The 14267-nt window shown below is 35.7% G+C and overlaps 1 protein-coding gene and 1 long non-coding RNA gene across 2 annotated transcripts; both read left to right on the forward strand.

Moving 5' to 3' along the window:
* Positions 1 to 1122: 1122 nt before the first annotated feature.
* On the forward strand, positions 1123 to 4170 carry LOC127859976 (uncharacterized). Its single transcript, XM_052397642.1, has 6 exons — positions 1123 to 1248; positions 1596 to 1928; positions 2216 to 2521; positions 2728 to 3024; positions 3452 to 3577; positions 3720 to 4170. The coding sequence occupies exons 1-6, from the start codon at positions 1194 to 1196 to the stop codon at positions 3734 to 3736; spliced, it is 1134 nt and encodes a 377-aa protein (XP_052253602.1). The 5' UTR covers positions 1123 to 1193; the 3' UTR covers positions 3737 to 4170.
* A 4156-nt stretch (positions 4171 to 8326) lies between these two features.
* LOC127859993 (uncharacterized) lies at positions 8327 to 13281 on the forward strand. Its single transcript, XR_008039557.1, has 4 exons — positions 8327 to 9863; positions 10639 to 10700; positions 12385 to 12445; positions 13218 to 13281. It is a non-coding gene; the product is annotated as an uncharacterized LOC127859993 (long non-coding RNA).
* The last annotated feature ends 986 nt before the right edge of the window (positions 13282 to 14267 follow it).

Raw genomic sequence — 14267 nt, forward strand, 5'->3', positions numbered from 1 at the left:
AAAAATCAAACAAATCAATTATTGCCTAATCAACAGCAATATGTTGTAATATTTATGGTTTGAAGCCATAATTTATTGATAATATGAATCCTGTTCTGAGAAAACTGGGCATAATCCATGTGCGTTAAGTGTCGTCCCACAATAGCCTGTGCAATCCGCACAGGCTAATCAGGGATGACACTTTCCGCTTTTATGACATTATTCGTTTAAAGAAAGTCTCTTCTTAGCAATAATCTAGTTTAGGTGGAAAGTGTTGTCTCTGATAATCCTGTGCAGACTGCACAGGCTAATCTGGGACGACACTTCACTCAAATGCATTAAACCCCTTTTTCACAGAGCACGGCCCATATTATTATAATTTACCACTCTAAACTCATTATGCATATCAAAATGATATTCTATATAGCATTTAAAGCACTTTCAAAGATGTCTACTTGGAATACAGCAATTAACGTTTAGTCTGCATATACTTCAGCGTGCTTATGGTAAATAACATTTATCATTCTGTCACTGAAATAAAAAATATACATGCGAATGAACGCAATATGAAAGTGTAGTATACAGATACACAGTGAACATGTTTGTTCGATTTGTGAATAGTTTTATTTACATATATACAAATGTAAAACATAACACATTGTTAACATGGCATTTAGTTTCGATAAACATGGGGTAAAATCCAGAGTATGTGTTTTCATACTATTTATTTTTTATATCTAAACACGGATATGTATATCAAATCCACGAATGCTATACGGACATCATTTGACAATTGCGCCCCAGTGTTAAAACGAAACACTCTTCCGGAAATCCCTGCCTATCACATTTCTGGTAAGTTAACGATCTCTTGATTACCGAGTGATGCTACCAGTTAACAGTCACGAATTATATCTTTCAATGTTAATTACGTATACCTATGATTAAACTATCAGATTAGAGGTATCCATTAAGGAGGAAATTCGTGTCTGTATTATTGCAGCCTGGATTTCCTTGGTGTGATACGATACGGTTGACCCCTATCGCGTTTGTTAAATAAATGAATGATAAGGCGTGACTTACATCGGATGTCATCCTTATAAAACCGCAGGTTTGTGATTTTAGTCTAAACAAAGAAAGAGTCTTTGAGTATACATGTGTATCGGCACTTATATTAATCGGTTTAAAAAGTGAATGCTTTGCTGTCGTAATCATATATGATGGATATGAAGACATTTCAATTGTGTTTAATTTTGCTGACACGTGTTTATGGTAATTGTCCAAACCTTACTTTTTAGCTAATTACTCGAGTAAACCATTCTTTTAATTATAAACAAACACACATTTACTTGAACACTCGGCTGTATAAGTGAGCTTATAAAGTGTGTTATGAACAAAACTTTTTATCGTTGAAATTTAATTATCAATAGGTGTTTATGAACTATTTTGTTTTTGTTTACCAGGGATTTGGTGTCATAAAAATATATAAGTGTCCGTTCACACGGGAAATATTTGCGTATTTTGCTTATCACAAGATATAACAAATAAATAAACAAAGAAGGACCAAGTTGTCATGGTAAAATCTACGCCATAGAACATGCATTATTTTTATATCGCAGGTGCACAGGAGGCTAGAATCTTGCCACATCCAACTGCAACAGTTCTGGAGGGTGAAAACCTGACACTAAGTTGCACATGGCTTGGTTCAGCAGATATCGTCGAAGTTCTGTGGAATGAAAACGGCAATTATATGGGCTCTATTTCAACGCAATGCTATGTGACAGGCGAACTAAGCAGAGCAACCAAGTTTAGCGCCGACTGCTGGGGGAACAATTCATTTGCAATAACGCTGAAAAGATTACAAAGGAACATTCACAATAATGTTTGGAATTGTGTAATGGTAACAGGTGGAAGTAATATCACTAGTGAGAACACAACTATTTATGTTCAAGGTACGTCTATTAATTAAGTTCTTGCATGACATTAATATTACAATTTGTGCTTCCGCACATCATTTCATTATCAAGATTATCAAGATTAATACGGTTTTTGCAATCGAGTGTTGTAAAGCATTTAAAACTTGAAACTTGTTCTTATTAACTTCGTCAAAATTATATTTATGAAAAGATATGTCCATTGTTTTGAAAATTTTGATTAACGTATATAAGATTTAAGTTCTGTATTTATTGCCATGAAGAGCATTGTTTTATAATATAATTGATTATTTGCATATCGTCAGTCGGTATATCCAGCGTAGCCATGCTTACTCCATCTCCGCTGAAGGTACTTGCGGACATAAACGTAAGTATTCAGTTTCAGACATCATTAGGACGACCGTACTCCGAGATGAGTTGTGAAACTCTAGGGGAAATACGATTCGCCGATGGTCAGTCCGAGGGAAATTACACGACCGATGGAATGTCAACGACGTTAGGTACACTGACTCTAAGTCCAACCAGGGACAACAATACTGTCATTGTGTACTGCACCGCAAGCAATGTGGGGCCACAGTTCAATACCAGCAAGGTCATCATCGATGTTTTATGTATGTAAACAAATAGCATCATCAGTTTGTGTTTTTATTGTATCAGTTTAACTACAAATGATTCATAGTCTAAATGTGAATTTTACACATGCGAGATATTTTCGTTTAAAAAACATTTCTTGTATCGTTTGCCAAGAACTATGTTTATGCTTGCACTCGTGAAATTTAAAAGTGAAATAAAGGGACAAACAATTGGTCTGTTATAGATTCGTCAGAGGAACCCAAATGCCAGCACAAAGGAGAGACCGTTAAAGATGTCATACGAATCCAAGAGGGAAATGAACTGTGCGTCACGTGTACAAGCAGAAGCAACCCTCCTGCCTATTATTACAATTGGACAACCCCCAAGAACATGTCTGTATCGAGTAGCAACTTATGTATACCACACGCACAGATGGACGACAGTGGTTTATATCAATTGTCTGTTGGAAACATAATGACACCAACGAATGGCTCAACCGTTGAAGGACAAAATAGTACAAATTTTACAGTCGAGGTTCTTTGTAAGTATCAACTAATTAAGTTACGTTCGTTGCAATGATTACACCATTAAGTTATGGTGGATACAGATGTAAAAAAATGCGTGTATTTTCAGGTGATATGTAGCTATGATTTTTGTACACAAATTAAAAGAATGTATAACAAACATGCCCTGTCCATTCGAATATCATCTTGAATGTGTATTTCACATATGACCGAAAAAATACACTTTAACTGACATGTACATATATATTCTCACTCTTTTTGCATGCAAATAAAACAATCCAAATAATAAATATAATACCGATTTTGCAAACTAAATATGCAGATAATATTGATACAATCACAAGAAAAAACATATTTTAGATTTTATCAATTTACACCACGCCTTTTGTGTATATATATTAATAATAATTAAATTATATAATACACATCAATTTGTTGGGACAGCTCCACAACCACAATCAAGCAAGACCTTGTGGATAGCAGGAGTGGTTATTGGAGGTTTAGTCGGAACAGTTATCTTTGGATTGATTGCTATCTGTATCCGGAAATATAAACAGACTCGCAAGAACGGTATGTACACGCTTGTATATACAGTATGACTAGGGTAGAAAAACGCGTATACAATTATATTTGCATGTTAAATGCAACTCGCAAATACAAATGTACGTTAGCATTATACTATACACAAAACATCTTCGTGTTTCTTTTCCAGTGTCGCCGCATGAGTAACTTTTGCAAATATCTGTTACCACTGGAAATGGAAGATGACAAATGAGAGAAGGCTTAATAAGAAATAATGACGAGTTGTCATTGGTTACTGTCATCAGATATAAACACATATGTTTCTTTTGAACATATATATTTGTGTTGTGATATAAGCAGTTATTTTTATCTTCTATAATGGTTTGCTCATATTTATGTATTTATTAAAATGCAATATTATTGTCCATAACAATTTTGAAATAGATATATCCGAGCATTATTTTTACTATTCTTCAGTTTTCAGAATTAATTGATCGAGTAAATATGTCCAATGTTCTCCGTTATTGTAATTATAGCATAAAGAGTGTTTTTACTTTCATTAAATTAGAAGTTTTTATTGTTACAGGTAAATTTCAAAATATATGACTATGCTATTCAATGTGTGCTGTATCGTGTTTAAACTATTGCTACAAGTCTTATTGTTCACTTTTTTTTATATCTTTATGCGATTTTAAGAGTTTCGATATGTGCAAATTATCCAAATAAAGTACTTGCAATATCTGCGTTTCTAGCAAGTGTGTCCGTAGTATCGGCCCTCTTAATGGAAACATCTAAATATTTAAAGTGAAGGGGTGTTGCGGCAATTTATTAAACCGAGGATATATTTATAGCAACACCGATGATGCTATAATCACAACTCAATATTTTTGTTATCAGTATCCATTCTATAGGTCACATAAGGTTACAATACACTAAATACTTTTGGTGTTCAATGCTATACCCTCTAAAAACAAAATCTTCATTTATTTGAAGACACAATTCTCTGTACGGGCACTTGCCATGACTTTATTTTTGAATATTTCTGTGTTCATGTGGTAGGGAAAACATTGTTGTATACTACAAATTCCCTGTTTTGCTTTTAGGTTGGAGACTACATAAGACTTTGACAGTTGGCGGGAAACCATCATCAACTGGAGAGATGCCGGTAAAAAGATGGCCATAAAACAGTGACCGCTGATTCGCATTGAGTTCTTTCTTACATATTGGATGACCTATGTTTTTTATTGTTTAAATCATTGCGGCTTGGAATGCTCTTTAAGAAAAGGTATGGTTATGGGGGTGTCTACGCGCAAAAGTTTGACTTTATTTTTTGTTAAAGTTATTGCTTTTACATTGAATTTGTGCAGGAAATCTTTTGGTATGTTGTGACCTAAACTAACTTATGATAAAAATGAAATATCATCTGCAAGTGCAAAATATGACTGGGAAAGCAGATTTTTGGTCATTTCTTAGCAAAAGGGAAGAAAATAAGTGCATTAAATGCATGAATTCAGATTATTTGACCTGGAATAGTTGTTTTTCAAGTTGACCCCCCACCCTTATATAGTGGAATAAGGGCTAAATTGCTTTCCGACTTAAATTCAACCGCATATTGGTTGACCGTGTCGCGTTAATGTGTTACATGAAGTTAGAATTCAACGCCAGGGACTCCATGATCGAGTAACGCAACTAAAACTTTTGCGAAAAGCATGAACATTCAAACAGAGCCCCATTTCACCGACATGGAATGGCAGGCATTTTTACAGTATGGACAGTGCAGCAGATGCTTAACTGAGCCAGCCTTCATATTTAGTACAATCATGAATTGAGCAAGATTTTATCACTTCATATTATTCATAAAAGTACACTTAAAATACATAAATGCATGTTTTTGTTTCATTTTTTTATCTTTTTCTATTGGGTATTTTGACTTTTTCAGGAAGAGGAATGTCTGCGACTAAGTCAAGGGCCACTGGATAAGGGTTGTTGATGGCAAAACAGGTAATAATATCATTTTGTTATCATGTACACAAGCAAATAAGCATATGTATGATGCTTTAGGTGTGAAAGACTGTCATAATCAGGATTGTGGTCACTCACACCCTTGCCGTCATGTAATTCTCCTCGCAGTTTGTATTGATAGTTCCGCGTCCTGACATGTAAAGCTCGTGCTTTGTTGGCAGCTGAAGTTGGCACTTAACAGGGTTATCCTTGTTCCTGAGCATGTATGCAGTACAGCTGAGTTGATTTGCTACTTGTTACCCTACAATTAGCTTGTTTTTGGTATTGTTTTCTCACAATATGCTTATATTCATGGTTCCGGCTTAAAATGGTGTCGCGCCTTACTTAAACATAGGATTGTTATAGCAAGTGTCCCCTTCATCATTTACCTTAGAGGGATTTTTTTGACAAAATTTGGCACTTTCAGCAACTTGTTTTGTTTTTTATTTGGTACATGCTTCTCTCATTCAGTGATTTAATGACAGTATTGTCCTTATTCTTTTTTCTTTGCATAGAAAGGTGACATGAATCATTGATATTTGTTGTGTTGAGAATTCTGCAGGAAGCTGTGTCCCCAAAAGAAGTACTAGAAACCCCTTTCAGGACACTGCCTTGATCTGAACTGCCTTTCTACCCCTATTACTACATGGAACATCATTGCTAAGCTTATAATGCTTGCCTACATATGTGTTTTTTGTTCAATTTAACTTTTCCTTCCAGCTTAAATCCCCCCCCCCCCCAACAAATGAGCATTGTATTCTTTCGCTTGGTTACAAACTCCCATTTGGACCAGATTGCCACCATAAAAATAGCCTAAAGTACATATTTTGTGTCCAAAATATGAAAATTTGTATTGTCTTGAACCTCTAAATGAGAGCTGGCAATGCATTTTGACCATCTGCTGCAGTTAAAAGGCACCCATGACATTATATGCTAGAATATTTCATTGGCGGCTGGTAAATAAATGGGCACCGATCGACAAGGCGCTTTCAAGATTTTACACTTTTATTGGTGTGAAATAACAAGTTATTGGAAGCTTATTGATTTCTACACTTCAAAGTATCTTTGATCTCTCATTTTGACTAATTAGTTTATTGTCTTGGATGAAATTGGATTGTTTTTTGCTTTGAAATTGGCATTTTTGGGATGATTAAAAAAAAACACACAAAAAAGACATTATCAAAATTGCTTAGAGTGAAAATATCTAACAAATTCATTCTTTCCCCACCACACATTAGCCCCACTTGCATGTCTTTTTGGTTTGTTTTGGTATTTTATTGCAGATATTGAACACAACAGCTTTAAATCTTAAAGGGGCAGTTAAGCTTTAACAGGCCTAATATCGCCTTCTTCGGACTGAAAACACCCGCGTGTGAAAATATGATACAGAATGGCCAAATGGACAGCTAATCCAGCCAAACTTAATATATTGGTGCAATATGGATGGGATGATAATAATATGAAAGAAAAACACATTTCAGTAAAAATAAATTTCTCTTATAGGTTACAATACACTAAATACTTTTGGTGTTCAATGCTATACCCTCTAAAAACAAAATCTTCATTTATTTGAAGACACAATTCTCTGTACGGGCACTTGCCATGACTTTATTTTTGAATATTTCTGTGTTCATGTGGTAGGGAAAACATTGTTGTATACTACAAATTCCCTGTTTTGCTTTTAGGTTGGAGACTACATAAGACTTTGACAGTTGGCGGGAAACCATCATCAACTGGAGAGATGCCGGTAAAAAGATGGCCATAAAACAGTGACCGCTGATTCGCATTGAGTTCTTTCTTACATATTGGATGACCTATGTTTTTTATTGTTTAAATCATTGCGGCTTGGAATGCTCTTTAAGAAAAGGTATGGTTATGGGGGTGTCTACGCGCAAAAGTTTGACTTTATTTTTTGTTAAAGTTATTGCTTTTACATTGAATTTGTGCAGGAAATCTTTTGGTATGTTGTGACCTAAACTAACTTATGATAAAAATGAAATATCATCTGCAAGTGCAAAATATGACTGGGAAAGCAGATTTTTGGTCATTTCTTAGCAAAAGGGAAGAAAATAAGTGCATTAAATGCATGAATTCAGATTATTTGACCTGGAATAGTTGTTTTTCAAGTTGACCCCCCACCCTTATATAGTGGAATAAGGGCTAAATTGCTTTCCGACTTAAATTCAAACCGCATATTGGTTGACCGTGTCGCGTTAATGTGTTACATGAAGTTAGAATTCAACGCCAGGGACTCCATGATCGAGTAACGCAACTAAAACTTTTGCGAAAAGCATGAACATTCAAACAGAGCCCCATTTCACCGACATGGAATGGCAGGCATTTTTACAGTATGGACAGTGCAGCAGATGCTTAACTGAGCCAGCCTTCATATTTAGTACAATCATGAATTGAGCAAGATTTTATCACTTCATATTATTCATAAAAGTACACTTAAAATACATAAATGCATGTTTTTGTTTCATTTTTTTATCTTTTTCTATTGGGTATTTTGACTTTTTCAGGAAGAGGAATGTCTGCGACTAAGTCAAGGGCCACTGGATAAGGGTTGTTGATGGCAAAACAGGTAATAATATCATTTTGTTATCATGTACACAAGCAAATAAGCATATGTATGATGCTTTAGGTGTGAAAGACTGTCATAATCAGGATTGTGGTCACTCACACCCTTGCCGTCATGTAATTCTCCTCGCAGTTTGTATTGATAGTTCCGCGTCCTGACATGTAAAGCTCGTGCTTTGTTGGCAGCTGAAGTTGGCACTTAACAGGGTTATCCTTGTTCCTGAGCATGTATGCAGTACAGCTGAGTTGATTTGCTACTTGTTACCCTACAATTAGCTTGTTTTTGGTATTGTTTTCTCACAATATGCTTATATTCATGGTTCCGGCTTAAAATGGTGTCGCGCCTTACTTAAACATAGGATTGTTATAGCAAGTGTCCCCTTCATCATTTACCTTAGAGGGATTTTTTTGACAAAATTTGGCACTTTCAGCAACTTGTTTTGTTTTTTATTTGGTACATGCTTCTCTCATTCAGTGATTTAATGACAGTATTGTCCTTATTCTTTTTTCTTTGCATAGAAAGGTGACATGAATCATTGATATTTGTTGTGTTGAGAATTCTGCAGGAAGCTGTGTCCCCAAAAGAAGTACTAGAAACCCCTTTCAGGACACTGCCTTGATCTGAACTGCCTTTCTACCCCTATTACTACATGGAACATCATTGCTAAGCTTATAATGCTTGCCTACATATGTGTTTTTTGTTCAATTTAACTTTTCCTTCCAGCTTAAATCCCCCCCCCCCCCCCCAACAAATGAGCATTGTATTCTTTCGCTTGGTTACAAACTCCCATTTGGACCAGATTGCCACCATAAAAATAGCCTAAAGTACATATTTTGTGTCCAAAATATGAAAATTTGTATTGTCTTGAACCTCTAAATGAGAGCTGGCAATGCATTTTGACCATCTGCTGCAGTTAAAAGGCACCCATGACATTATATGCTAGAATATTTCATTGGCGGCTGGTAAATAAATGGGCACCGATCGACAAGGCGCTTTCAAGATTTTACACTTTTATTGGTGTGAAATAACAAGTTATTGGAAGCTTATTGATTTCTACACTTCAAAGTATCTTTGATCTCTCATTTTGACTAATTAGTTTATTGTCTTGGATGAAATTGGATTGTTTTTGCTTTGAAATTGGCATTTTTGGGATGATTAAAAAAAAACACACAAAAAAGACATTATCAAAATTGCTTAGAGTGAAAATATCTAACAAATTCATTCTTTCCCCACCACACATTAGCCCCACTTGCATGTCTTTTTGGTTTGTTTTGGTATTTTATTGCAGATATTGAACACAACAGCTTTAAATCTTAAAGGGGCAGTTAAGCTTTAACAGGCCTAATATCGCCTTCTTCGGACTGAAAACACCCGCGTGTGAAAATATGATACAGAATGGCCAAATGGACAGCTAATCCAGCCAAACTTAATATATTGGTGCAATATGGATGGGATGATAATAATATGAAAGAAAAACACATTTCAGTAAAAATAAATTTCTCTTATAGGTTACAATACACTAAATACTTTTGGTGTTCAATGCTATACCCTCTAAAAACAAAATCTTCATTTATTTGAAGACACAATTCTCTGTACGGGCACTTGCCATGACTTTATTTTTGAATATTTCTGTGTTCATGTGGTAGGGAAAACATTGTTGTATACTACAAATTCCCTGTTTTGCTTTTAGGTTGGAGACTACATAAGACTTTGACAGTTGGCGGGAAACCATCATCAACTGGAGAGATGCCGGTAAAAAGATGGCCATAAAACAGTGACCGCTGATTCGCATTGAGTTCTTTCTTACATATTGGATGACCTATGTTTTTTATTGTTTAAATCATTGCGGCTTGGAATGCTCTTTAAGAAAAGGTATGGTTATGGGGGTGTCTACGCGCAAAAGTTTGACTTTATTTTTTGTTAAAGTTATTGCTTTTACATTGAATTTGTGCAGGAAATCTTTTGGTATGTTGTGACCTAAACTAACTTATGATAAAAATGAAATATCATCTGCAAGTGCAAAATATGACTGGGAAAGCAGATTTTTGGTCATTTCTTAGCAAAAGGGAAGAAAATAAGTGCATTAAATGCATGAATTCAGATTATTTGACCTGGAATAGTTGTTTTTCAAGTTGACCCCCCCACCCTTATATAGTGGAATAAGGGCTAAATTGCTTTCCGACTTAAATTCAACCGCATATTGGTTGACCGTGTCGCGTTAATGTGTTACATGAAGTTAGAATTCAACGCCAGGGACTCCATGATCGAGTAACGCAACTAAAACTTTTGCGAAAAGCATGAACATTCAAACAGAGCCCCATTTCACCGACATGGAATGGCAGGCATTTTTACAGTATGGACAGTGCAGCAGATGCTTAACTGAGCCAGCCTTCATATTTAGTACAATCATGAATTGAGCAAGATTTTATCACTTCATATTATTCATAAAAGTACACTTAAAATACATAAATGCATGTTTTTGTTTCATTTTTTTATCTTTTTCTATTGGGTATTTTGACTTTTTCAGGAAGAGGAATGTCTGCGACTAAGTCAAGGGCCACTGGATAAGGGTTGTTGATGGCAAAACAGGTAATAATATCATTTTGTTATCATGTACACAAGCAAATAAGCATATGTATGATGCTTTAGGTGTGAAAGACTGTCATAATCAGGATTGTGGTCACTCACACCCTTGCCGTCATGTAATTCTCCTCGCAGTTTGTATTGATAGTTCCGCGTCCTGACATGTAAAGCTCGTGCTTTGTTGGCAGCTGAAGTTGGCACTTAACAGGGTTATCCTTGTTCCTGAGCATGTATGCAGTACAGCTGAGTTGATTTGCTACTTGTTACCCTACAATTAGCTTGTTTTTGGTATTGTTTTCTCACAATATGCTTATATTCATGGTTCCGGCTTAAAATGGTGTCGCGCCTTACTTAAACATAGGATTGTTATAGCAAGTGTCCCCTTCATCATTTACCTTAGAGGGATTTTTTTGACAAAATTTGGCACTTTCAGCAACTTGTTTTGTTTTTATTTGGTACATGCTTCTCTCATTCAGTGATTTAATGACAGTATTGTCCTTATTCTTTTTTCTTTGCATAGAAAGGTGACATGAATCATTGATATTTGTTGTGTTGAGAATTCTGCAGGAAGCTGTGGTCCCCAAAAGAAGTACTAGAAACCCCTTTCAGGACACTGCCTTGATCTGAACTGCCTTTCTACCCCTATTACTACATGGAACATCATTGCTAAGCTTATAATGCTTGCCTACATATGTGTTTTTGTTCAATTTAACTTTTCCTTCCAGCTTAAATCCCCCCCCCCCCCCCAACAAATGAGCATTGTATTCTTTCGCTTGGTTACAAACTCCCATTTGGACCAGATTGCCACCATAAAAATAGCCTAAAGTACATATTTTGTGTCCAAAATATGAAAATTTGTATTGTCTTGAACCTCTAAATGAGAGCTGGCAATGCATTTTGACCATCTGCTGCAGTTAAAAGGCACCCATGACATTATATGCTAGAATATTTCATTGGCGGCTGGTAAATAAATGGGCACCGATCGACAAGGCGCTTTCAAGATTTTACACTTTTATTGGTGTGAAATAACAAGTTATTGGAAGCTTATTGATTTCTACACTTCAAAGTATCTTTGATCTCTCATTTTGACTAATTAGTTTATTGTCTTGGATGAAATTGGATTGTTTTTGCTTTGAAATTGGCATTTTTGGGATGATTAAAAAAAAACACACAAAAAAGACATTATCAAAATTGCTTAGAGTGAAAATATCTAACAAATTCATTCTTTCCCCACCACACATTAGCCCCACTTGCATGTCTTTTTGGTTTGTTTTGGTATTTTATTGCAGATATTGAACACAACAGCTTTAAATCTTAAAGGGGCAGTTAAGCTTTAACAGGCCTAATATCGCCTTCTTCGGACTGAAAACACCCGCGTGTGAAAATATGATACAGAATGGCCAAATGGACAGCTAATCCAGCCAAACTTAATATATTGGTGCAATATGGATGGGATGATAATAATATGAAAGAAAAACACATTTCAGTAAAAATAAATTTCTCTTATAGGTTACAATACACTAAATACTTTTGGTGTTCAATGCTATACCCTCTAAAAACAAAATCTTCATTTATTTGAAGACACAATTCTCTGTACGGGCACTTGCCATGACTTTATTTTTGAATATTTCTGTGTTCATGTGGTAGGGAAAACATTGTTGTATACTACAAATTCCCTGTTTGCTTTTAGGTTGGAGACTACATAGACTTTGACAGTTGGCGGGAAACCATCATCAACTGGAGAGATGCCGGTAAAAAGATGGCCATAAAACAGTGACCGCTGATTCGCATTGAGTTCTTTCTTACATATTGGATGACCTATGTTTTTTAGTGTTTAAATCATTGCGGCTTGGAATGCTCTTTAAGAAAAGGTATGGTTATGGGGTGTCTACGCGCAAAAGTTTGACTTTATTTTTTGTTAAAGTTATTGCTTTTACATTGAATTTGTGGCAGGAAATCTTTTGGTATGTTGTGACCTAAACTAACTTATGATAAAAATGAAATATCATCTGCAAGTGCAAAATATGACTGGGAAAGCAGATTTTTGGTCATTTCTTAGCAAAGGGAAGAAATAAGTGCATTAAATGCATGAATTCAGATTATTTGACCTGGAATAGTTGTTTTTCAAGTTGACCCCCCACCCTTATATAGTGGAATAAGGGCTAAATTGCTTTCCGACTTAAATTCAACCGCATATTGGTTGACCGTGTCGCGTTAATGTGTTTACATGAAGTTAGAATTCAACGCAGGGACTCCATGATCGAGTAACGCAACTAAAACTTTTGCGAAAAGCATGAACATTCAAACAGAGCCCCATTTCACCGACATGGAATGGCAGGCATTTTTACAGTATGGACAGTGCAGCAGATGCTTAACTGAGCCAGCCTTCATATTTAGTACAATCATGAATTGAGCAAGATTTTATCACTTCATATTATTCATAAAAGTACACTTAAAATACATAAATGCATGTTTTTGTTTCATTTTTTTATCTTTTTCTATTGGGTATTTTGACTTTTTCAGGAAGAGGAATGTCTGCGACTAAGTCAAGGGCCACTGGATAAGGGTTGTTGATGGCAAAACAGGTATAATATCATTTTGTTATCATGTACACAAGCAAATAAGCATATGTATGATGCTTTAAGGTGTGAAAGACTGTCATAATCAGATTTGTGGTCACTCACACCCTTGCCGTCATGTAATTCTCCTCGCAGTTTGTATTGATAGTTCCGCGTCCTGACATGTAAAGCTCGTGCTTTGTTGGCAGCTGAAGTGGCACTTAACAGGGTTATCCTTGTTCCTGAGCATGTATGCAGTACAGCTGAGTTGATTTGCTACTTGTTACCCTACAATTAGCTTGTTTTGGTATTGTTTTCTCACAATATGCTTATATTCATGGTTCCGGCTTAAAATGTGTCGCGCCTTACTTAAACATAGGATTGTTATAGAAGTGTCCCCTTCATCATTTACCTTAGAGGGATTTTTTTGACAAAATTTGGCACTTTCAGCAACTTGTTGTTTTTTATTTGGTACATGCTTCTCTCATTCAGTGATTTAAATGACATTATTGTCCTTATTCTTTTTTTTCTTTGCATAGAAAGGTGACATGAATCATTGATATTTGTTGTGTTGAGAATTCTGCAGGAAGCTGTGTCCCCAAAAGAAGTACTAGAACCCCTTTCAGACACTGCCTTGATCTGAACTGCCTTTCTACCCCTATTACTACATGGAACATCATTGCTAAGCTTATAATGCTTGCCTACATATGTGTTTTTTGTTCAATTTAACTTTTCCTTCCAGCTTAAATCCCCCCCCCCCCCCAACAAATGAGCATTGTATTCTTTCGCTTGGTTACAAACTCCCATTTGGACCAGATTGCCACCATAAAAATAGCCTAAAGTACATATTTTGTTTCCAAATATGAAAATTTGTATTGTCCTTGACCTCTAATGAGAGCTGGCAATGCATTTTGACCATCTTGCTGCGTTAAAAGGCACACCATGACATTATATGCTAGAATATTTCATTGGGGGCTGGTAATAAATGGGCACCGATCGACAAGGCGCTTTCATT

The sequence above is a fragment of the Dreissena polymorpha genome, chromosome 15 (genome assembly GCF_020536995.1).
Source record: "Dreissena polymorpha isolate Duluth1 chromosome 15, UMN_Dpol_1.0, whole genome shotgun sequence".
NCBI classification, from domain to species: Eukaryota; Metazoa; Mollusca; class Bivalvia; order Myida; family Dreissenidae; genus Dreissena; species Dreissena polymorpha.